Genomic DNA, 27,283 nt, shown 5'->3' on the forward strand with positions numbered 1-27,283 from the left:
TCCAGAGAGCGCCAGTCATGTGACCAAGGGCAGAAATTGACATGTACCTCAGCGAATATTGAATGACAACATGTGCAATTGTTCAAGTTGAGGAGTTAGCGATACTTTCATTGACAAACTCGTGCATGCATTGGACAGCAGTTGGTTACACACAACACACTTTGGATTGCTGGACAAAACCAATAGCCCAATAGCCATTCGCATCACTATTATGTCTTGGCTTATGGTCTTTATGGATTTGGTCGCAAACATCCCATGCATCCAAATACAAATCGCCGAATGCTTAGAATTTGAATTCGCTAGAGGTATCGCTCATAATTGATAGTTGCATGGGACACACTAAATGGAACAATGATTTGGAATTGTGGGATAAACATATATAGCGTGCGGTCTCACACATTTGCCTTTATTCCACGATAGTTAATTCAGAATAATAATAGAAGTATAAAAAAAAAAGGCTCATTTAAAAAGAAAGCCCTTTATGCCACTAGACCAACTGACGTGTCAATTGACATGTGACATGAAGTCTGTGGGATACTAAAGCATACTTTCACCCATTTTCAACCCTTTATACGCTCCACTTTAAAAGAAAGGCGACATAAAGAGATGTCTTTAGTGTTTCTTCTTTTTGTTTTTTACATTTAATGTCACACGCCATTGACGGCCACTGCATATACGAATATAATGCATGTAAATGCACAATATAACAGCCTGCATTGTAGGGCGCCAAGTTAGAAGTGCAATAATGCATAAATGGACACGAATGAATTAACTCTACTAAAATAGAGTTTTAGTATATATTCATTTGAAATATGAATAGCTACAGCAGTAGTTTCAAACCGGCAACATGAGCTAGCTAGATGTTATTTTTTACGTGATTGCTCAAAAAGACACCTTTAATAGAAGTAAATAAATATTGTATTATCCAGAAAATCCTAAAATAATTTATTTAGGCAAGACCACGTCAGAAATATAGGCCAAGTCATGAAGTGAAGCGGCTTGAAACACATTCGAGGCCCGTAAAGTTTTAACTTGGACTATGGCCCCCTTCGAATGACTTGGTCCTGAACAATGGCCGACAATGTACAAAGGCATAAGTTGACTGTGAAGGGAAAAAAAGAACATGATAAGAGAATATTTGAAAGGTTTGAATGTTCAATGACGAACACGCTCCTTCGGATTGGGGATTGTTTAGATTTTCCTTTATCCATATTTCTCTGAAAGGTCGACGGTATTTATTCATTATTTATTTTTCAAATAGTCAAACTTGTTTCCTGGTGTTAGGGCTTCTTAACGAGAAATCTTGTACTGGGTGGCAACAAAAACAAAAAAACATGGACAGACGTGGTTTTATAGAGCTCCTGGTTTCTTGCACCAGCCATTGTCAGCTCAGACAAGCCATGGCCGTCGGAGAGTGATCATGAGACGCCACCTACTTGGAATTCGTGAACTTCAATGAGACCTAAAGTCACGGGTAACAGTAGATTAAAGAGAGACAACGACCCCATGCGTGTATCGGGTGAGAGACACGTTTTTAGCACACTTCTTACAGATTTGCAAACATACATGGAAGGTCCATTATGCATGTTTTAGTAACTAATATGTGATTGCAATTTGTCTATAAAACAGATTCCGTTTTGTTAACCTTACTAAACAGGCCCACGTTACTCTACATACAAACAATGTACATTTCAAAATGTTGTTTTGGCCTATTTAAGAGTGTCTGAGCAATACCTCAAGTTCGGGAGAGGGTTATGCACACATAGCCCAAATAACACCCCTGATGAGGTTTAAGGGTTTGCATAAGTAATTATAATTATTTCAAGAAACGTTTGGACTTATCTTCACAATTGTTTTTGACTCAAAACAAATGACCGATAACTTTTCGCGCTGGCTCAAGTTAACACTTCTTTCTTGAGAAGCACAGTAATTGGTACAGTCCAGGACAATTTGTCATCACTTCATACATACTACAGCAGATTAGATTTGTTCTGTGTTGAATGCTTATTTCTTCAATCCAAAGCAGGACGTGTCTTTTGATTTTATTTGTCCCAAACTTAACGCCCGAAGTCTCTTTAAAAATGTGTAATCGTTCAATTGTCGTGTAAAAGCTGGCGTATGAATTCCTCAACACTATTAATGTTACCTGATTTTTTAAAATAAATTTGATAAATCAAATGTGGGGAAAAAAATCTTTCAATCGTAATAATTCTATATAATATATACTTATTGCATATATATATAATTATAAATAATATGTACTTATTGCATATATATAATTATATATAATATATACTTATTGCATATATATATATATATATATATATATATATATATATATATATATATATATATATATATATATATATATATATATAATTATAAATAATATGTACTTATTGCATATATATATATATATATATATATATATATATATATATATATATATATATATATATATATATATATATATATATATATAATTATAAATAATATGTACTTATTGCATATATATAATTATATATAATATGTACTTATTGCATATATATATAATTATATATAATATAGAATTGCATATATATAATTATATATAACATATAATTATTGCATATATATATATATATATATATATATTGTATATATAATTATATATAATTTATACTTATTGCACATATATAAATACGTATAATATGTACTTATTGCATATATATATATATATATATATATATATATATATATATATATATATATATATATATATATATATATATATAATATATATAATATACTTATTGTATATATAATTATATATATAATATATACTTATTGCACATATATAATTACGTATAATATGTACTTATTGCATATATATAATTATATATAATATATACTTATTGCACATATATAATTACGTATAATATGTACTTATTGCATATATATAATTATATATTATATATGCTTAATGCAATGGAAATTATAGTGCCATCTAAAAAAATATTTAAAACCGACAATATATTTCACCGACAACACTTTCATTAAACTCAGCAGCCTGCAATAAGTTTGCTTTGAAAGGTGTTTTTTAAAGACGACATTTGTTTGTAATTAGGTTAACAAGAGAAACGAGACCTTGAAAATGTGACATTAAAATCAGGGATTGGGCTATTGTCTTTATTTTGTCGCAATGATGCGGTTGAAGTCCCACTTTTAGTTTTTTCTGTATTATGTTGTAGCTTACGATGCTGCTCAAGGGTCTTTGAAAATGTAGGTTTGGACATGGTCTGTGCCTTTTATATACATTATCGGTCTATAGCAGTCTTCTTGCCGAAACAATGGTAAATTATTAGAGGCACAAAAACAGAACACCTTTCTGTAAATGTCAAATAATCTGGGACAAAAAGAAAAGATTTCACTGCTTTTGCTTTCCGATCCCGTCGCTTTGGCTGTAGAGAAAGAGCGAGGGTGGTATGCGAACAAGTGAGCCCAAACCCAACCTTTGCCTTGCACTTGCTCTCTTAGGTTTGGTGGTGGATATTGAGGATATTGAGGCATGTAAGGGAAACAAACGGATGGATTACAATTCTATCAACTGTAATTAATCTGTAAAAGGCTATACAAATTGCAAAAAAGAATATGTAAACATCGCTAAATTTTGATAAGAAACAAAAGCGAGTTGTTCTAATGTTGTAGTGCTATATATGCTAGGCCTATATATAAAAGAAACATTTAGCTGACCGAACACATTTTGTTGAAATATTTTAGAAAATAAATTTAGACATGCTATAATGCATCTGTAAACGAAAGGGGAAAAATATGAAACTTTCAGCGCAATAAAACGAATGTAATAACTGTCTATTAAATTGTTTCCATATAAATCACAGTTTGCCTATATAGGAGAATTTATTTTAAAATAAAGTACTTAAGCAATTAATCCATTGTGCAGTGACTGCAATAGTAATTGGAAAGCACCTTTGTATTCGCTGAAATATCAATGCTTTGCGTATATGTTTGGCTTGCAAATGATGTCATTGTAGCTTGTTTTTATCCCTGTAAAGTATAGAAGCAATGACAGCATAATGTTAGTGTTTGTAATACTTCTTATTAGCCCCATAATGTGCATTCAGGCATTTGCTAACGCCATATTCCGATGAAGGCCGTATTCGCTTATCATCACAGTCTATCATCGCTTATCACCTTTGGCCGATAAGTTCATATAATATGGAGCACAAGTTTAACTTCCGTAGATCATCCTTAATTTGAGAACTGTGCCAACCTCATTAAAATGCAATTTCTCTTTGTGCCTGAAGGTGGCAGCACTGCCCATGTCGAAATGCCTTTCCACACCGCAGGAAGAAATGAGGATCCCATCCGTGTCCTTCTCTCCATACTTTCCGTCTGCTCAGATATTTCCTGAGACTGCAGCTCATTGGCTGCCTTCAGATTCCACTGAGGCTTTCTATGGATATTTAGTTGTGACGCAATTCGAAAGATTGCATAAAAGTTACAAATGTTATTATTCTTACCATGACAAGACCAGTTTTCTCTGAATCAAGTGGTATTTTAGAAATGAGAAAAGTCAGTGGGTTAAGTGCTCTTCATTGACATTGTGTACCTCTCTGTCTAAATTAAATAGACTACAAATAATCTTTATGTATTATGCAATTATGTCAATTTACTAACGATTAAAGTACATTTTATAAGCTTATGCCGATTTCATTGACGCAATCAGCTCTGTAAGCACAACCAGCTTTAATTAAATGTTTCAAATGTGGGCTTCATTAACAAAATGCAAGTTAGTTTTTTTATTTTATTTTAATCCTCTTCAAAATAACACAAAGAACAATAGCAACAAGAATTAATCTACAAGTGAGATGAAATTGTTTTCACATTGTAATCTTGTTATTACACGTTGTGACCTAATTGCAGAATTAGAAACTACTTCATAAGCCAAAAATAAATTGGATACTGCATTTATTTTAATGTAAGTAATGCTGTAATTCTTCCAGACAAAAAGGTTTCTTTGTCTGGCTTTTAATGTTTATTTTAAATTGAAGTTTTACCGAGACTATGTATTTGAGAATGCTTTTATTGCATAAGTAATCTTCTTCTTCGTATTATTATTATTCTGATTATTATTATTATATCATTATCATGCATGTATAATAGTGTACATCACATTTAAAAGTATACGAATAATATAACTTCATGTTTCTAAAGAATATAGACAATCATCAATTCATATGTAACAACACATGTTATTAGTAAAACATATATTTGTTTAATTGTATTGTATTTTTAATTGTTTTTTATTATTATTATTTTTACTTTTTGATTTGTTACATGTGGGTAAGACTAACCCAAGGCTTCTGTTGTATATACGTGACCTGTTGTTTTGTGTATGTTATAGCCTATTTAATTTCCAAGTTTCATTGTCACTTTATTCTCTTTAAATGTTCGCAGAATCAATACGTTAAAACACAGAAGATTATTTAACTGCAAACGTTTATTTATTGTTTATTTGTCTTATATCTATTATACGTTTTATATTTACAATAATATTTCTTATTTGTTTGTTTGTGTTAATGTTATAGACTTTATTTCAAGTCATTTTACATTTAAACTGTTAAAACCTTATTTCATTGTGTTGATCTGTTGAATAAATGCAAGATACATGAAACAAAGACCTGAGTGAGAGCAGTAGCTTCTCCAAAAGCTAAATGAACACCATTATTTTTGCTGCATTTAGGCCGTATAATATCGTGAGAAAATAAGTTACGGATAAATAATAATAATAATTAACAAAAAACGTTTATAAAGCTTGTGTGAGAGAAAGAAACAAGTGTATTTAATGTTGTGTAAAAGATCAAGATATACCGACACAAGTCACTCCTTCTAAAGTTATCTTCGTTTCAGATGATTTTAAACTGATTTGGTTTTCCTTAATTTGATACTGGTATTAATACAAACATCTCATGATGTTAGATATTAATGCAATCTCGCATTAGGATATAATTTTTTCTTTCTTTCTTTTGTATTACCTCTGAATGAACTGGGGTTGGAAGTTACTGCAAAGACTTACTTGTGCCACTAGATGGCAGCACCATAAAGCTCATGGAAAATGATTGTTGAAGGACATTTTATTCTGGATTTTAGGGATTTAATTTAGGTCTACTGTCTATGATTTTGTCAATTAGAATAAGACAAAATCCCCGGTTTAACACATGATATTATATTTTCTGTTGTACCTTATTTGCTCTTGGCTGGCAATAGAGTTTGAATTGGAGTGATTCTTATTATTTAGCCTAAACGAATAATTTGTTAGGAATATTTCGTTTAGGACAACGGGAACATTTTGAGTAATGGAAAAGAAATAAATCTGAATACACATATGGGGAGTTTTATTTGCATATTGTCTGCAGTAACACATGGACATTTTTATATTTCGCAAGGTGCCTGAAAGTGGCTTTTTATTTACAAATATGCGTAAAATCTATCATGGCGTGGTTCAGATGTAGTTTCTCGCCTCCTCGATCAACATGCAAATCCACAGTCTCAAAGGTACAGTTGTGTTTTCTACATGTGGAAACGTGGTCAATACAAAAATAAAATAAAATAAAATGAAACAAAAAAAATGTAATTGCCATGGTTTTTTCTGCTTACTTCAGTGACTTTCTTTCAATGTGGCGAAAATAGTTTAGTCTATATTCCTCTCACGTTTTTCTCTTAAAGAAGTAAAATGGGGGGACAAAATGAAGTGGTGAATATGTTGTTCTGAGCAGTTTCTTTCAGCGTTCCATCAATATATTTCACTGTCTCTTGAGGTGAAACAGATGACGGCATGTATTTCAGAATAAATAATGTTGAAGGTCCTTCCATTTGTACCCTTTGTTATATCAGTTAAAAAAAAAAATCTTTCAGATTCTTTTTAACTGATGCCCTTGTACTTGTTGACCACTTTCTTCTCTTTCACCCGCCTGTTTTGAAACCAGATGGTCACTTGTCGTTCGGTCAGGTTTGTGTGAGCAGATATCCTTCTTCGTTTGTCCTTTGTGATGAACTTATTTGTGGCATATTCTCGTTCTAATTCCTTTAATTGAACCTTGGTGTAGGGAACCCGCTTCTTCCTCCCTCTACGACCTGAGGCTCCATCGGTACCCGACACACTGTCTGGGATCAGATCAAATCCAAAGTACAGTCAGTTGAAATAGAAATAAGGTACAGATTTTAATATCGCATATCAGTAAAGTCTAAACCAGCAGATAAACCCTTAATGTCGCAATGAGGACAATGCATGCAAGGTTACACGTTAAAATAGTTACACAAAGTGATTTATATGTTGAAATAAAAAATCTTGCTATTCATAGGCCGCAAACTTTACGCAAACAGAAAATATCTCTCCGAAATGATTGAATCCCTTATCTGGTGCATGGGTTAATTTTCCTCATGATGGCGAAAAATGAAACGGGAATGAAATATGGCACTTTTACCTTGAATGGACGATTTCCACAGGGTGTTGGACTGTGTTTGGTCTTTTGAGCAGTACACTGGACTGCTCCATCCGTTCGTGATCGCCCAGGGTTGGTAAGTCTCAACAGGCAGAAGAGTCTCGTGTCTGGGTTCCGCAGGGGCGCTCAGCGCAGGTACGACCGGTACATCAAGATAACTCGGTACAGGCTGGTAGGGGCCAGATGAGTAACCCTGGTAGAAAGCAAATTCCTTAGCCCGAGAAGGGAACTCCTCTCCAGAAACAGACGCGTCCATGTATTTTTCCCCATAGGAGGAGGGCTGCGTGCAGGACTTGGGCATCCTACACTGGTAGTAGCTGCCTCCAAAATATCCATAGGGCAATGAGGCACCGGGAGAATTCTGCACGGCTGAACATGGACTACATTGTTTGACAGGTTCTCCCATGCCCGACCCTGGTACCTCACTCGATGTGTAGGTTGTGCTCGGGGCCAAAGAAGACGGGTGGGCAATAAGATTCCTGCACTGATTCGCTGCAAAATTGCCTCCCACAAACCCTTCCATATCTTTGTTCATATCATCCAAGCCGTTGTCATAGAGAAACATCACCGGGTCAATCCAGCGGGAATGGAGGAGTAAAGACGATGTCATAGCACGCCCTACATGGAGCCTGTCAGCTCTTTTAGAAGTCCCCAAGACTGAGAGAGAAGCGCTGGATCTGTGGAGTAACAGATACCCATGCGCCCTGTGCGCGTTTAGATCCAACTATTATTGGACGAGCTGAGGCACGTGACTTCCAAAGAGGCCGATAAACGTCTAAACTGGAGATAATGCCGATCAAGCAAGGCAAATATACCGCACTGGACTAAAACAAAGTGGAGGGATTTGATCAAAAATAGCTATAAAGATTCCGGTGATAAGATTTATCCAAGAGGGGAAACCAAGTGGCATACCATTGCGCACAGGCTGCAACCTCTCACTATATCTTCTATAACTAAACAGTAAGATTATTTGCACATTCTTAAATAATTGTATTTTGTTGAATAACTCAAGGTTAATTATTATCATCATGACTATGATATAATAACAATACAGAAACGGACAGCAACTGTAAAAGGCAAATGGTGGCGTTTCAAACCCATGATCGATATCCTAAAACATTCGTTGTTTTTTTGTTTTTTGTTTTTGTTTTTTTACAAAAATAAATATTTTATTTAGTCTTTAGCCTCAAATTTATTTAACATATATTTTTCTAAAACATATAAAAAAAATATATATTTTTAAAAAAGTACGGACATTTTTGAATGGTTCGCCGCAGTGAATCATCGACCATATACGAGCCCATGAAATGGTCAAACGGTCAAAATCACACGTTATGAAATTACCACCATTTTATTATGCTGTACAAATAGAGATCCTGCCCACAATTTGGCAAGGCTCTTTTGCATATGAGTTCCACACGGCTGGAGGCCAAGGTCAAGTTGAAATTTGCAGTCTAGTCAGGGCCCTTGTTGTCATTGAAGGCTAGACCGTCTGGCAGGAAACGACCACACATCTCCGGCTGCATTGTAAACGGGAGCACACATACTCTTCAGGTATTACACTGCTTTGATGCCTCAGATTCAGCATGATATTCTCTTGATCTTGTTTCATTACAGCTGTCCTTATATGGTGCGTTGGCAAGGAGCCGGAGGACGGCTGTAATTATGGAGAGAAGCTCAGACGAATCAAAGGCAACTGTCGGGCTTGTGTATATTTACCGACATTATTATTATTATTTGTATTATTATTTTAAAGGCCCTATCTTTGATATGAAATCCTTTCCAAATTACCAAATTTATTTCAAACTTGAAATCTGTATTAACCCTCTTAATTAAGCACACATAAAGCGTTAAAGATGATCAGCTTGAGAAATGTAGGCCTACATCCCTCACATGTAGTCTAAAATTTTTATTTTTTAATACAATAGATTCAAACAAAAAAAATTGTAAAAAGGTTTCTTGTTGCAATTATATGTAGTGATCCCTTCGTAAAATTAGTTTAATTTCAGAAGTCCAAAACAATATAGCTCACAATGTGTAACCATCAGTCTAAATAATATCAGCCTATATAATCACCTTTAATAATGTTTGTCCACTGGGTTTGAATTAAGTCACAGAGATATCATTTTTATCATTCAAGGGGTAATACTAGGTTAATACCCCTAACCTAAATAAATAAACTAGGTCTAATTATCACACAATTATTCTATAACCACAAGATAACATATAGAATTATGATATAATACAGTTATTTTTGATATTTCTAAAACACATGATTTAACACATACAGCACAGGGATCTCTGAGAATAATCAAGTCAAATCAATCTCAACAGAAGGCGTGATCCCTAACACTTTTGGGAGCAATGTGGCCTACTACATAAGATAGCTTCCATACAAGATGAAAAGCTGTTTACTGGAAGGACACACAATAGGAAAGGACAAACGACAGATTAAGGAATCAGTGAAGTTGTGGTTACCGAGGGGCACACACAGGAAATAATGTCGCTGGTTGCAGAAACACAGGCACGTTAGACGCCAAGTCCACATTTGATCTTTTTAAAGGTTTCTCGAGCTATTAAAGTTAAACGTGGAGATAGACGGATGTGAGAATTGCATGCATGATGCACAAGACGTAGAAGAGTCCATGTGCTTACCTCGAGGTCCGATTATAGAAGGGTCGACGATTTATCCATGCTCTTCTATCATCCTTCATCATCAGTTTGATTTTTGTAATTTTCAAGAAGTTGGGTACTAGGTGTAATTGTAATATGCTAGGAGTAATAACAGCTTTGTAAGCTATTGACATGCGTTTTATTTTAAATGAAGTCTATTCAGTTACAGAGCACATTGATGCCATTCAGCGATTGTCCTGAAAGAAAGAGGCTCTACTGTTACGACTGTTAGACGTCTAAAGGCGAGCATCCGAAATAGACTGTAACATTGATTCTCAATGTTAAAATTAGTCTGCACAATTCGGATGCTCCAAATGCAAATACTAGTTTTTTATAACATTTTGAAAAAGATATACCGAAGCTTAAAATTTCCTCCAAAGAAACAGAGCAAAGAACTGGAGCTGATAGATTTAGCCCATTTAAAAGAGTGCAAATTCACCCCTTTAGAATATCAAGTTCAGATTTTAAAAGAGATCTTTTCGCCCCTCTATTTACACCAATAAAGGCAAAGTCTGTGCTGCTGTGCCAAGTTATACACGAATTGAAGGTTTATTTGAAAGACACGTAGCCCATTAATTTCTATTCTGAACACTGTTTTTAAAGTAACAAGCACACATTACTCTTCACCTCTCATCTGTCCAGCTAAATATGTACAGCAGCCTAACTGAGATTTGTCAAAATATCCTACACTTACGGAATTATTCATAATAATGTTCGGATTGTGTGTGTGTGTGTGTGTGTGTGTGTGTGTGTGTGTGTGTGTGTGTGTGTGTGTGTGTGTGTGTGTGTGTGTGTGTGTGTGTGTGTGTGTAAATGTAATTGGAAATTGAAGTTACTATGGTCAAAATAAATTACTATATGTCTGAAAGAATGTTTTCAGTATAGAATATTTTTGACATTTTTCAGGTAATAGCAACATATAAAGTTGCCTTTTTACAGTTGTGACGTGTTAATGCAGTGAGATTCTTTTGAAATGCGTTTGAGGTTGTCAAAGAGGTTTTTGAAAAGCCTAATTTATACCTTAAAACAACGGCAGTTTTTTGGAATGCAGTTTTGAGAATTATTTTTGGCCAGGTCCATATAATGATACAAACACATTATTATTATTATTATTATTATTATTATTATTATTATTATTATTATTATAAAACCGTAACAAAATGAGAATAATTATTAACCCCACACCATGTGCTCCAATATAACTAAATCTTATATACGTAACTGACATAGTCATTATTCTCAATCTACTAGATTTGACGCTATAAAGGATTCGAGGGCAAAGAAAATCTTTAAACATAGTTGACGTTGTTTCGTGCAAGTTGCTTTGTTATAAAATCGTCTGCTATGAACTTACAAATAAGAATATTTGTAGCATACTTTAAGGGCAGAAATGTACAATTTATTGGAAGCGTTAATGAGGACTTATCACTCCCTATATACAGTACTTTCAATACGTCAAGCACATTTAATAGCATTACGAAGAATGTTAAAAAAGAAATAACAAATCTGATTTATTGTATTTTTTTAAGCAAGGATCACATAATCTTTCAATCAAATTTCAGATTGTTTATTATTATTATTATTGACAGATCATGATGCAAAGTCCAAACAATCGCCTCCCAAGCAGTTTGATTTTGTGAAATGCTAGTTTTCATTTCACACGATAAAAATTAAAATATATCTATGATATCGTCGTCATTAAATATATCTATGATATCGTCGTCATTATATATCGATATATAATATCGTGTGAAATGAAAACTAGCATTTCACAAAACCAAACTGCTTGGAATATATAGATATATTTACATTTTTAATTTTCATTATATATATAAAGGAGAAAAACAAATATATATATATATATATAGCAGCGAGAAACGCTATTTTTCTGCTCTAAAATTCATTATATCGACAAACTGTCAGTAGGCTATATTCAAATGTTTCTATCTAAAAGTCCATTAGATACTTAGGGCTTTTGCACAATTAAAGTTCAAATAAATTATTGAACAATAAAGCTCAATCAAAGGGGTTTTAATGGATTAAGTGTTTGTGTAAATTGGTTAGTGGTATAGCTTGCCTTTGGGTATATTTTCTCCAAAGAAATCTCTGCTGCCAAACATACTTCTGAGCTAAATGCCTCTTGCGATTCTATTTCCTCATTTATCAAACCTGTCTGCTCAGCTCTTGAGGTCTTAGTTGGCATGCTGTATCTCTTTAGGTATTTAAATCTAACAAGAGGATGAAAATATGTAATACACGAATATTTGGAGCTGGTGTCAAGATCCACACAATTAAATGTCTGCTATGATGGACTTACTGACATTAACCTAACCATTTCTACCACGTAAAAAATACAATTTAATCAAAAGATTCGTTAAACAGGGTTTGAGAGTTGCTTAACTCGTCGGCCATTCATCATGGAGCATGCAACAGAATACATCATTTGTAAATTATTCGATGATAATTTTGTCTGAAACTTCCTGCTGAAAACGAAAGCTTGAATGTAAAAAGACAGTATAGCCTATAGATATTTAAATGTTAAATAAGGCGCAGACTTAAACTATATTAAATTATTCAGGGATAACACATGGCCTCGTCTCTGTTGACATTTTCTTCCTTTTGTATACAGACATGTATATAGAGACATTTGTATTTAAGCCCCTGATAATTGCAAATGTAAGAGATTAATATTTAGACCTGCCAGCAAACGTTGCGTTTTATGTTTGAGCAGTAATATGTATCAAAATCAATCTTAAATGGCATGTTACTCCCAGACCACAACATAATGACAAATGGGAAAAAAACAAGAATGTCTCTCTGAGAAAAAGTTGATACAGAAATAATAATACAAAAAAATGCAGGTTCCCAAAGGGAACCAGAGAATCTCACGCACTAAATGGTCAAACCGGAAAGTGATACCGGGATTTGGGTCGTCTGTTGTCTAGCTCACCCCCACGGTCCTCTGTTTGGAAGACCTGCCAACTACATAACAACACAGCACTTAGGACTCCATGCTTAATGGACTTTTTATGGGTTTGTCCTGCGATCATGTGACCTAGCATTATGGCCTCATTTTGGCTCTTTGGTGGGTGGATCCAACCCAGATTGATGAGAACGGGTTGGTGGATCAGAAACATACCAGTTTACCCATACATTTACCCTCATTTAAGAAACCGAGAGAGCAAGAGGAGAAAGAACATGCAGAGTAGAAAGAAAGCGAGAGAGCCAAAAGAGAAGACAATTGTTTAAGTCACAAAGTGTATCGTCTTGATTATATGATGCACAGGGAACTGTGACAGAAGCAAGATGGGTCACACAAACAGATCTAATTATAATTTATGGATTTATATATAAACATTTTAATTTTCAATAGGTTCCCAACCTTCAAAAGAAATGCAAAAGTTCAACAGTGTGAATGTGGGACTACAATATTCCAGTTCCCTCTGTGAGGAAAAGATCCAATGAGTCATCTAACTATTGAATCTAAGGTGAGGCTTCATAAAGAAGTATTAAAGACATTCCACAGTGTGACACTGATGAGACTAAAGATTCAGGCTGTGTTGCATCACTCTCAACTGAGAGCCACATTCATCAGGCTGGCCTAGAACAATTACTGGTAGACTTGTGGGGTTTTAGAGCCATTAAAAATGTATGGACAACATAAACTATTGCATTAGTGTTACATGAATGTGTATGCACAAGGATGCAGACATTAACAAATCAAGGTTCTTTGAGTTAGATATTTTCTGCTTTAATTTTCAGGTGTTTAAATTTACACAAATATGGCATAGACAGTGTAACAAGATTTAAGTGAGGTACTTACAATAGAAGTGAATGGGGCCAATATTTTGAGATTTGAGGTTTTTTTGGTAGTTTTAAAGTTGTAAAATTGGCTATAACTTTACACAGAAAAGGTAGCAATTTTATCCCACTAAAATCATGTAGGCATGAATGTCATTTACGTCTTGAGGCTATACTTTTGAAACTGTGAGCATTTGAATGTTTATGGATTCACATTCAATTCCATTTTAAATTTCTTACTGTAACCCAGATTTTTACTTTAATAAAATAAAAAAAAGAACTGACAAATCAAAATAATTTTTTGTAAATGCTCTCAATTGTGCTTAACTTGTACTGAACCAAGAATATTCATAAAAAAAACCTTTGCAAATCTTTTAATAAAAAGAAAGCTTTAAGGAGTGTCATGGCTGAGCTGGTCAATGTTTATGGCTATTATGGTTGAAATGAGAAAGTGTATCTGTATGCCTTTCCTTAAAAACTATGACAAATGCTGCAGTATCATGATATCAATCTTTTGATAGCCAACAGTCACACACACACACACACACACACACACACACACACACACACACACACACACACACACACACACACACACACACACACACACACACGTTGTGTTTCCATGTTTTATGGGGACTTTCCATAGACGTAATGGTTTTTATACTGTACAAACTTTATATTCTATCCCCTAAACCTAACCCTACCCCTAAACCTAACCCTCACAGAAAACTTTCTGCATTTTTACATTTTCCAAAAACATAATTTAGTATGATTTATAAGCTGTTTTCCTCATGGGGACCGACAAAATGTCCCCACAAGGTCAAAAATTTCGGGTTTTACTATCCTTATGGGGACATTTGGTCCCCACAAAGTGATAAATACACGCTCACACACACACACACACACACACACACACACACACACACACAATCATCAAATAAACACATAAATCACTCAGTCACTGATTCATTTATCAGACATACCAGCTCCCAAGCACATACATGTCAATGTATCAGGCAGTTGGGTCTATGTTATGCAGGCCAGGTTGTGTACAAGGCAAGCAATGCTTGGTAAGGCTGTGGAAGGGGCAAAGAGTGTTTCTGTCAATTGGACCTCCTCCTTTCTGAGGAACTGGAAGACCGAGGAGAAGTCTTTGCTGGCATAGCCGTGTGCACACATCATACGGTAATTCTGATGGGCCAGAAAGCCCAAAGGCACTGAAGTCTTTGTGTTGGTCGCTGTATTCTGTGCAAATCCTAGATCCTGACAATAAATTAGAATTACATATAATGATGATTGTTTAATCTATATCACATGCTGTAAACTGGGGATATTCTACAAAGCTGCCAAAAAAACCCCAGTATGAAACCAAGTAAGAAACACAACATTATCGATGGCAAAGCAAATCTTGGACATTAATGTAATTCCGAAGCCACCCTGGTAGTTGTTTGCTGAGGGCACTCCCTCCATCAGTACCGGCACAGGGTTATATGTATCATTTGACCAGCAGCGACCAGAGCTCATGTTCAGTGCTCTGTCAGTGCACAAAAATATATAGTTTTTAAAAAAAAGTCTTGAGTATGCAAGGTAAACAGTAGAAAATAACTCATGAGACCTATAAGGTCAAGCCTTTCAAAAAGAGCAAAAAGACTAGTGTTGAAGAAAAACCTGTGATGTTAATTTTGTTATTCAAGCAACAGAATTTTATAGGCATTAAATAATTTACCACACATTGTGGCCCCAATAAGTACTTGGACACAAGAATATGCCTCATTGTTTCGCCCGCCATTATGTCTTGTTAGGCCAAAGGTTTTAACCTTTCAAAATTTACTCCATTGACCGTAAGCCCAATATGAATGTGTTTGAAGCATGCACACCTTGAATTCTTTGTTATACACTTTAGTGAATCAATTAAAAGAAAATGCACATCACATTCACTGGTCTGTGAAGTAAAAAAATTGGTTGTAAAATAGTCTGCATAGACCTTGACTGTGCACCATGAAGAAAATTGAAAAATGAAGCTTACTTTTGGCTATAAACCACACTTACAAATTATTGAATTTCACTGCAATAGATAGGTCATGTTAAGTGGATGCATGAAGTCTGTTCCCCTTAAATTCACACTCAATAGTTCGACACAAACTACGTACACGTTCCACAGATTTTCAAAATGAGAAAGTGTCCATCTAAAAACTTTTTTCCTCCCCAATTTGGAATTCCCAATGCGCTCCAAGTCCTCGTGGTGGTGTAGTGACTCGTCACAACCCGTGTGGCTGAGGATAAAGCTCAGTTGCCTCCATGTCAGACCGTCAATCCGTGTATCTTATCACGTGGGTTGAGCGCATTACCGCAGAGACATAGCGCGCGTAGAGGCTTCACACTATTCTCTGTGGCATCCACGCACAACTCACCACACGCTCCACGAGAGCGAGAACCACACATTATAGCGACCACGAGGAGGTTACCCCATGTGGCTCTACCCTCCCTAGCAACCGGGTCAATTTGGTTGCTTAGGAGATCTGGCTGGAGTCACTCAGCATGCCCTGGATTCAAACTCATGACTCCAGGGGTGGTAGTCAGTGTCTTTATTCACTGAGATTTTTAGAGGAATGTCACAGCTCTGTAGGTCCATACAATGCAAGTGAATGGGTGCCAACATTTTTAAGCTACAAAAAGTCAGCATAAAAATAATCCAGAAGACTCCAGAGGTTAAATCCAAATCTGTGATGATACTGTATGTGTGGGTGAGAAACAGATAAATATTTAAGCCATAAATTCTCCTTCCTGCCCAGTAGGTAGCGATATGCATGAAGAATTCAAATCGGCAAAAACAAAAGAAGAATGTGAAAGTGGAGAATGATAGTAAAAAAGGACTATTTATCTGTTTCTCACCCACACTTAACATATCGCTTCAGAAGACATGGATTTAACCCCTAGAGTCTTATGGATTACTTTAATTATGTGTTTATGTACATTTTGGAAGTTCAAAATTTTGGCACCCATTCACCTGCATTGTAAGAACCTACAGAGCTGAAATATTTGAAAAATCTTCATTAGTGTTCAGCAGAAGAAAGAAAGTCATACATATCTGGGATGGCATGAGGGTAAGTCAATTATGAGAATTTTCTTTTTTGGGTGAATTAATCTTTTAAGATGGTTATTTGATATCTTCTGCTTTAGTGTGTCAATAAAAAAAAAATAATTTAGATTTCTAAACATTTTTTTTACAAATAGAATAAAATAGAAGCAGAACAAGAAGTGCATCCATCCATCCATCCATCCATCCATCCATCCATCCATCCATCCATCCATCTATCTATCTATCTATCTATCTATCTATCTATCTATCTATCTATCTATCTATCTATCTATCTATCTATCTATCTACCTACCACAACATTAAAACCACCTGCCTAATATTGAGTAGGTTCTCTTCATGCCGCCAAAACAGCGCCAACCCGCATCTCAGAATACCATTCTGAGATTCTATTCTTCTCTCCACAATTGAACTCTCTTATCTGAGTTACCATAGACTTTGTCAGTTCGAACTGATCTGGTCTGGCCATTCCCTGTTGACCTCCCTCATCAAAAATGTGTTTCCATCCACAGAACTGCCACTCACTGGATTTTTTTTGTTGTTGCACCATTTGGAGTAAATTCTAGAGACTGTTGTGCGTGGAAACCCCAGGAGATCAGCATTTACAGAAATATTCAAACAGACCGTCTGGCACCAACAATCATCCGTGTGATAATCCAAACAGCCACTCATGTGGCAGCAGTGCATAAAATCATGCATATACAGGGAGCTTCAGGTAATGTTCACCTAGACACCATCAGAATAGGGAAAAATGTCAGTGATTTGGACCGTGGCATGATTGTTGGTGCCAGATGGGCTGGTCTGAGCATTTCTGTAACTGCTGAGCTGGGATTTTCACACACAACAGTAGAATTTATTCAGAATAGTGGCACAAACAAAAAACATCCAGTGAGTTGCAGTTCTATGGACAGCAACGGCTTGTTGATGAGAGAGGTCAATAGAGAATGGCCAGACTGGTTCGAACTGACAAAGTCTACGTGTGGAGTTGGGGGCGTGGTCGAGGGCCCATTTGTGAATGGAGACCGAGACTGGGAGATAAGAGCAGTAAGGAGTTACACCTGTGGGCAATTTACTAACAGCTGTTCTGTGTTGCAGTTAGAGTTGACAGAGAGCTAAAACAGAGCTGAGAGTCACAGAGTGGAGAAGTGACACTTATTGGATGTGTGTTTTTGGTGTATTACTGAAAAGTGCTTTAAAAATAAAAGACCAGAAAAGGTGGAAATTCATTGGCTCCCTCTTCCTCATTTCTGGAGAGTCGAGAACGTGTTACAGTGGTGCTGAAACCCAGAATTAGAACTGAGGAAGAAACACTGTCATGGAGTCCTTAGCTGAAATTATCCAGACTCTTGCCACCATCCACAAATCGCAGCATCAAGCCCTCCTGGACCTACATGCAGAGCAGGAGTAGCATTTCCAGGTCCTGCTCCAAGCCCTGGCGGAGGACAGACAGTTAATATGGAGCCTGATGGCCCAGGAGAGTACTATATATATATACACACACACACCTGAAGTCAGAAGTTTACATACACTTAGGTTGTAGTCATTAAACAAATTTTTTTAACCACTCCACAGATTTCATATTAGCAAACTATAGTTTTGGCAAGTCGTTCAGGACATCTACTTTGTGCATGACATGAGTAATTTTTCCAACAATTGTTTACAGACAGATTGTTTCACTTTTAATGGACTATAACACAATTACAGTGCATCAGAAGTTTACATACACCAAGTTAACTGTGCCATTAAGAAAACATTCCAGAAAAATATGTCAAGCCATTAGGCAATTAGCCAATTAGCTTCTGATAGGCTAATTGGAGTCAATTGGAAGTGTACCTGTGGATGTATTTTACATAAGACCTACCTTCTAACTCAGTGCCTATTTGCTTGACATCATGGGAAAAAAAATTAAATAAAATCAGCCAAGACCTCAGAAAAATAAAATAAAAAAAGTCTGGTTCATCCTTAGGAGAAATTGTCAAATGCCTGAAGGTACCATGTTCATCTGTACAAACAAAAGTACACAAGTATGAACTTCACAGGACCACGCAGCCATTAAATGCTCAGGAAGTAGACACATTCTGTCTCCTAGAGATGAACATAATTTGGTGCGAAAAGTGCAAATCAATTCCAGAACAACAGCAAAGGACCTTGTGAAGATGCTGGCGGAAACTGGTAGACAAGCATCTATATCTACAGTAAAACGAGTCCTATATCAACATAACCTGTAATGCTGCTCAGCAAGGAAGAAGCCACTGCTCCAAAGCTATCACAAAAAAGCCAGTGTACAGTTTTTGTCCCCAAAGATCTTAATTTTTAAAGAAACGTCCTCTTGTCTGATGAAACAAAAATTGTTTGGCCATATTTACCATCGTTATGTTTGGAGGAAAAAGGGTGAGGCTTGCAAGCCGAAGAACATCATCCCAACCGTGAAGCATGGTGTGGCAGCATCATGTTGTGGGGATGCTTTGCTGCAGGAGGGATTGGTGCACATTACAAAATAGATGACATCATGAGGAAAGAAAATTATGTAGATATATTGAAGCAACATCTCAAAACATCAACCAGGAAGTTAAAGACTGGTCGCAAATGGGTCTTCCAAATGAACAATGACCACAAGCATACCTCCAAATTTGTGGCAAAATGGCTTAAGGACAACAAAGTCAATGTATTGGAGTGGCCATCACAAAGCCCTGATCTCAATCTAATAGAACATCTTTGGGCAGAACTGAAAAAGCATGTGCGATATATATATATATATATATATATATATATATATATATATATATATATATATATATATATATATAATGTGATTTATATGAGTTTGAAACCGTAACTTTTTGAAAAAAGTATGTTTTTACTCTATTTCTTCCAAATAAATGCCATTTGCTGCAAAATAAATCATATTTATACACATTTAAGTGTGGCACAAGTGCCCAAATACATTTTAGTGCCAAAGTATATAAATCTATTATTCAAATATTATTCCTAAATTCATGGTCTCTGCTTTTCCAATCATTCCAAATGCTAGCAGCATATTGTTGCAGATGTTTGCTGCCTACAAACAAAGCAGACAGATGTGATATCCAGTGAAAAATTTGCATATTTTTAAAGAATGGCATTGCATTCTTAAATGTTCATTTAATTCATACCTGTCCGGTGCCAACCTTGCCGGAATACACTACATTAGCCCCCATACAGCTCAGAAGTTCCTTGGCTGCATTGAACTTCTCCTCTGGCCACACACCATAAAGGTGAGCTTAACTGAAGTGGCAGCACCAACACCTGAAAAAGGAGAAAAATAAATGCAGATCATTCTATTGTATCAGGAACGTAATGTACATAAAAGGTACTAGTTCAAATTTTGCAAAAGACCACAATAACAATAACAATGGAAGTTGAGTTTCGCAAATGGCAAAATAATGTGTCAGTAAATAAGTGTCCAAATAAGAATGAACAACTACATGCATGTCATAGTGACTGAATGACTTGATTACCTAAATCCTAAAATCATCACACTAGTAACTCATTCCAAGCCTAAGTAAAAACCTCCAAACAGTTCCTTTGCATGCCATGAACAAAAAATTGAGAGGATAAGAGCATGTGTCTTCAAAATGTAGCATCTGGGATGTACCACAATTACACTTGTAGGGGAAATTTCAAAAAATTACACAAGCACTTCACCATCTGCTGTGAACACGGATGAGCTGACGTCAGAGCAAGTTGTTGTGGCTCATGTTTCATTAAGCCTCCATCACAGGCGCTAACATGGAGCTGAGAATAATGTCTGGAAGGTGTAAGTAAAGAGAATGAGCAGGTCTGTGGGTTTCACAAACCAAGAGCGGGTCCAACGGTATGTTAGCCAAACCCCACTGACGCATATGCATTGGGAGAGGCAACAATTTAAGGACAGCAAACTAGTAGCACATTGCTTTTTTTATGTGCCCAAAGACCAGAGGGAACAACTTCCTGATTAAAAAGGAGTGCTAACTGGCTGCTGACTGAGTTAAATATTTCTAGTTACACTACAACAGTTTTCACTCAGCCAAGCCTCAAAGGCACACACATTAGAACTCTTTAAGAAAAGTATGTGTGTATATGTGTATAGTCAAAGTGTGAGAATAGGTATGTGAATGTTCTCATCCATCCAAATTAGAACCTTCAATTTTGAGAAACTGGTGGAGGTCCAGGCTTTGTTAAATTGATGGAAAGACAACCGTTTTTATACCATTGTGATCACCAGTAAAAGCCATATAGTCAAAATATCTCCATACATTTCATTGAATGAAACCAACTATTGCAATAACATCTATTTTTAGGAAATTAGTTTTAAACCCCCAATTTTGCAAATTGTAGCTGAACGATTTCAAACACACAAAAATCATTGGTACGACTCTCTCTAAATACCCTTGAGCTCTACACTGCCCTACCAATTCAATATCAAGAGCTGAGTAGATTTAATCCAGTGTAGTGGGAAGCAGGAATGGTACTAGTGTTGAGCTTACCGGGCTTAAGACCGGGATGTTTCAGGAAAAGCCACGGATGTTTTCAGAACATTGTACTAATCATTGATCTGCAGCAGTGCACATGTTAAACCTTCTCAGTGCAGTATGTTTGTTTGTAAATCTAACATCTTGGAATGTCTGGTATTCTTACTTCGTTGTCATTTTTTTTTTTTTTTTTTTGATCAATGTGAAATAATTTGTGGATGTTCTGTAGGCAGGATCCTAATAGGAATACAGCTTGGTGTCATGGTTCTGGATTTGTAGGTTTTAAACATATTTGTTCAATTAGTTTGATTACAAATTATAATAGCTCTGACCATTGCAGATGTTTGTCTATAGTGGTGGAATAAAGCAGTTGGTAGACCTGAAAATGTTCAATCCAATTCATTTTATGCTCAGGCGTAAATTGTGTTTTGAATTCTTTAACCAAAAATATTGAAAGAGTTACTTCATTTAAAAATAGACTTTTTTTCAATGCAACTTTTAAACACATATTTTAAAAGTGTATCCTGTGTATAATGATGCATACATGGATGTCTATGGGCTAAGCCCTGGATGTCCACTGACCCTAGAACCGCCCCTGGTGCAAAGGGAAGGCATAAATCTCTGTTAATCTACTGGACTAGGTCATAAAATTTCTCAAAAGCTAAAAGAAATAGGTCTTATTAGGTTGAAAGGGTGACAGCAAACAGAGAGAGTTAGGTAAGGGTGTGAGATTTTATGCATATTGTTTGTGACTGTGTTTAAGCCACAGGCCAAACTGTGAGTGGTTAATTGAAATTATAATATGAAATATTCTCACTTCTGTTCCTTTCCCTCACACCTAAAAGCAAACCCCACTACTGTACAGATAAGTCATGGCTTCTTCTCTTGAGGAGTCTCTGTCTACATGCTCAATAATGGCATAGGACGAAAGAAAGGCATTTCTCAATGTAAAGAACTCGGAAAATGGCCTTGCATTCTAATGAAGACTAGTCTTACCAAGCTACATTGGAAGAAAGAACTTGGAACGACAGAAGGACGTAGAAGGCATCTATTGCGCAATTGACCGTCCCAGCACAGCTGTAGGCAGTGAGAGAACTACTGGCTTCATAACAGACCAGTGAGAGAATTATTATCCATCACACCAGTGATGTTTTGCAGGACTAATGACATTTTGAAAGAATAAAGTCTATAAACACTGGTTTCTTCCAGGAGATTATCACTTTATTACAATGATGCCCAAAAAACAACAATGTTGATTAAGTATAAGAACTCACACAGGCCCTCAGATTTTCACGAGCTTACAGTCCAAAACTCCTGAGGGAAAATAAATGTCCTTCATCTGTCATAATAGTACTGGGTTCCTGCCCACAAGTCACCATCCGATGCATCCTCAATATTTGGACTGACACATACGGTTATTTTATGCCTTCTTACTACTTGTGTTCTTGAGTATTGGAATTGAACTTCGGCAGTGGATGGTGATGGCGAACGAGTCCACTAGAATTTACGAATGTAAAAGAACACATTGAGAGACAGCCAAATATGTGCACAAGAAAAGTAATGGAAGTGTGTCTGCAAATTTGAGATGATTGTAGAGAATGTAGCTCTCAAATTTCTCAAAGCTAGAACAGATATATATAGATTCTTTATCTTATATAGAGTTGTGGAGCGGAGGGGGGCGGGGCCGGGCTAGAATGTCGCACGCCCGGTCCCCAATCGGCCTGATGGGGCGTGCGAGGGATAAAGGCGGCCAGTGTCAACGGTTTGAGAGAGAGAGAATTACGGCATGTCCATCATGTGTGTTTATGTTTGTGCTTTTATTTTGAGATTAATTAAATTATTATTTATATTGACAAGCTGGTTCTCACCTCCTCCTTGCCCATCTTAACCCCCTTACAGAGTTTTCTAAAATAGTCAGATACATTACAGCCACTGAGTTTGAGCACTTGTCTCAATCTCCGCCCTAGTTGGCCAACAGATCAATTCCCAGATGCTGGCTTTTGATTTCATATATAACTCAGTGTCCATACCAATGGTTGGATAAAGAAAATGGAAAAGATGAGGCAGGTCATGAAACTCAACAACCTATTCCTATCAACAAACCTGCAAATCACCCACCGCCGACTGAAAGAGAGGAATAAGGGAGTATCTCGTAGTTATAACTGGTGTATACTGATCTTCAGCTTCGTCGACCAAGAGATACTTTTTGGCATACATTTTGCTTGTCCATGTAACCGGCAGAAACAGTGATTGCTGACAATTCATGGGTTTCTTTGACTATTGAAACTCTAAAATCTTTATCATGCCAAACTATAGTACTGCAATGCAAGTTGCATTTAGCACAGCAAGGACAAATAAAACCTAGAGGATGGTTACAATCATGCATGGATGTTAAAGTGAAACCTAAATTCCACTATTAACATCAAACACAGACCTGTGATTGCGAAAATCACATTGCTTGACCTGGGGCCAAGATTACTTTAAGAATTTTCGTAGCTACTTATTTCATAATCGAGACTATGGACATGATTTATGGGCATGATTTATGAAAATATGCACTATTAAACTGTCATATTGTCTATAATTACATATGTGGTTTGTGTACATCTAGTGCATTCAAAACAGTTTGATGTTTCTAACTTTTCAGGGTTCAAGTTCACACTTTCAGCACACTACGTCAATTATTTGCCAGCCCTTTCACACAGAGTTGTTTAAGCAGTGAGAAACCTTCACCTCACCTCCAGACACTCCATGAAATCAGCCCCCAGTGTCTCTGCAGCATCTGCCATCTCCTTTGAAACAGCTGGATCAATAGTGCAGGAATCAGAGCCCTTTTTTCACTTTCCTGCAAAGATATCAGTTTAAAAGACCTGTCCGGTACAGAGTATATGTGAGATACCTTTACATGTTGTCTTTTAAAGTTTAAAATAATTTTAAAACAATTTTCAACATACTGAAATCAGCTATTATTGTCATTATCTATCTGAATGTTTAAAAAATTTCTACATTTTCTAAACTGAAAGGGATAGTTAACAAAAATAATAATTCTGTAATCATTACCCTCATGTTTTTACAAACCCATAGGCCCATGTCACACTTTCCTTCATGAAACACAATAGATGTTAGGCTTAATGATGACCTAATTTTTATTTTTGGGTGAACTATCTCATCATTTACTCACCCAAATGCCATACCAGATGTGTATGACTTTCTTCTGCAGAACAGAAACTGAAACAGATTTTTAGAAGCTCTGAAGGTCCATACAATTCAAGTGAATAATGGCCAGAATTTGAAGGTCCAAAAAGCACATAAAGGCAGCATTAAATGAATCCATATGACCCCAGGGGTTCAATCCCTGTCTTCAGAAGCTATATAATAGGTGTGGCTAAGAAACAGATGAATATTTATGTCTTATTTTCCTAAAAAAATAAAACCACTTAAGTCATTTGGATAACATTTATGCTGCCTTTGTGTCCTTTTTGGAGCTTCAAATTACTGGCCACCATTCATTTGCATTGAATGGATCAATAAAGCTCAAATATTATTTTAAAAATATTTGTGTTCTGCAGAAGAAAGAAAGTCATATATATCTGGGATGGAATGAGTGAGTAAATTTGCGAATTTTCATTTTGGGGTGAACTGTCCCTTTAAGTGTGGCTGAATGTGCGCTATTCTTGACAATGAACTGGGAAATTAAGATAGTCTGGGATTAAGCTGATGTTGGAAGGTTTGGTTTAATCAAGACTATAAAGTGTAGAGGAAAGAGTTGCTTAATTTAAAATTCCATTTGGCCCTGTATACACATCTATAACATTGAGGCTAGAGGGGAGCATTGTGATGATGCGATCTGCACATCCGCAGGGTTGTCCAGGATCTGAGACCACAGACAACAAGAGACAAAGCATATGCAAACAAATATGTGCTTCTCATTCAAATAAGGCTTCTCTATCATGTCAATCTAAAAACAAGACTAAATCGATCATACAAAGCATGTACATTGTGATGTTCATTGCAGGTGAAAATGAAAAAATGAAAATTCTCTCATTTACTGACTCTCATGCCATCCCAGATGTCTATGACTTAATTTCTTCTGCAGAAAACAAAGATTTTTAGAAAAATATCCAGCTCTGTTGGTTCATACAATGCAAGTGAATGGTAACCAAAACTTTGAAGCTTCATAAACCACATAAATCAGCATAAAATAAACCCATTAGACTCCAGCAGTTTAATCCATGTCTTCAGAAGTGATCCAATTCTGATGCGATTTTGGGTGAGAACAGACCAAATTGTAACTCCTTTTTGATCATGACTTCAAGCTTGATTACAGTTCCTAGTGCTTGACACATACAAAGAGTGCTAGATGGCACTAGGAAGTTTAATAGAGCTTGAAAACATACTCGCCAAAGAGACTGATGAATGTTTGGTCAGTTCTCACCCAAAAATAATAGATCACTTCAGATGTCATGGATTAAACAACTGGGGTCTTATGGGTTAATTTAAAGCTGCATTTGTGCTTTTTGGAGCTTAAAAGTTTTGGTCACTATACAGTTGCATTGTACAAACCTTCAGAGCTGCGATATTCTTCTAAAAATCTTTGTGTTCTGCAGAAGAAAGTCATAGTCATCTGGGATGGCATGAGGGTGAGTAAACAATGGGACAATTTTCATTTTTGGGTGAACTATTACTTTAAGTTTTATGTCTGTTATCCTGACCTGAGCTCCAAGCTCCTGTAGCTCTTTGCAGGACTCTGGAAATACATCAGAGGCTATCACTGGATATACATGTTTTATGAGGTTCTTAGCCATTGGGTTTCCCATGTTCCCCAGACCTATGAAGCCCACCAGGGTTTTAGAGGCCATGGACCTGATGGAGACTAAAAAGAGAAAAATAATGAGCTAATCTATGTCAAATTTAGGATTTCACATCGGACATCTTAGCAAGACAACAAAATGATGTCCTTAAATAAGTATTAAATAATCTGAATATTTTGAACAAATGATGATGAAGTCTGTGCATGATGACCAAGAGATCGAGGTGTATCTCTGACATGTTTGGTTGTATCAATTTAAAAAAAATCCATGAAAGCAGATGTAGTGAAGCCCTACAACAATTTAGATTTAGCTGATTGAGGCGGCCAAATATGAACTAGATTCCGGTCAGAGAATCGAGAGTTGGAGAAGTGATTCTTAGTTCAGATGCATTTATTGAACAGTCTTGATTATTGATCCAGTGCTGTTATTATACACATATTTGATATGCTTCTGTGATATGGTAATTTTGCATAAACAAATTACACAGAGCAAAACAAACAGCTGCATAGACATAGATTGGACCTTCAAAGTCTGGCCATTATTCACTTGAATTGTATGGACCTTCAGAGCTTCTAAAAATCTGTTTCAGTTTCTGTTCAGCAGAAGAAAGTCATACACATCTGGTATGGCATTTGGGTGAGTAAATGATGAGAATAGTTCACCCAAAAATAAAAAATAGGTCATCATTAAGGAGTATGCTAACCGGTGTTCGTCTCAGCAATAGGGTAGCTTAGCGTTGAACACCATCCTCAATCACCCTGATGGTGGCATTTAGCAGCAGGGTGTAAGCCTCTTGATCCTGCTTGGACCTGGTGACCATTTTGTCATTGTAAGGGAGGGTATCAACTTGCCAGAGCCTTTCTACATGCTGGATAAGATCATCAAGGGGTGGAACTGTCATGATGT

At 36.2% G+C, this 27,283-nt stretch overlaps 1 protein-coding gene and 1 pseudogene across 1 annotated transcript; both read right to left on the minus strand.

Moving 5' to 3' along the window:
- Positions 1-5,277: 5,277 nt before the first annotated feature.
- hoxa13b (homeobox A13b) lies at positions 5,278-8,178 on the minus strand. Its single transcript, XM_052147253.1, has 2 exons — positions 7,485-8,178; positions 5,278-7,164 (listed from the first exon to the last, which is right to left on the minus strand). The coding sequence occupies exons 1-2, from the start codon at positions 8,110-8,112 to the stop codon at positions 6,923-6,925; spliced, it is 870 nt and encodes a 289-aa protein (XP_052003213.1). The 5' UTR covers positions 8,113-8,178; the 3' UTR covers positions 5,278-6,922.
- A 6,827-nt stretch (positions 8,179-15,005) lies between these two features.
- LOC127657628 (3-hydroxyisobutyrate dehydrogenase, mitochondrial-like) lies at positions 15,006-27,197 on the minus strand (annotated as a pseudogene).
- Positions 27,198-27,283: the final 86 nt, after the last annotated feature.

This window comes from Xyrauchen texanus, chromosome 17 (genome assembly GCF_025860055.1).
Source record: "Xyrauchen texanus isolate HMW12.3.18 chromosome 17, RBS_HiC_50CHRs, whole genome shotgun sequence".
NCBI lineage: Eukaryota > Metazoa > Chordata > Actinopteri > Cypriniformes > Catostomidae > Xyrauchen > Xyrauchen texanus.

Coding starts and splice junctions, on each gene's coding strand:
- hoxa13b (XM_052147253.1), bottom strand. CDS start 8,112: ATGACATCGTCTTTACTCCTCCATTCCCGCTGGATTGACCCGGTGATG. Junction 7,165..7,484: donor GTGGAAATCGTCCATTCAAG/GTAAAAGTGCCA, acceptor ATCTGATCCCAG/ACAGTGTGTCGGGTACCGAT.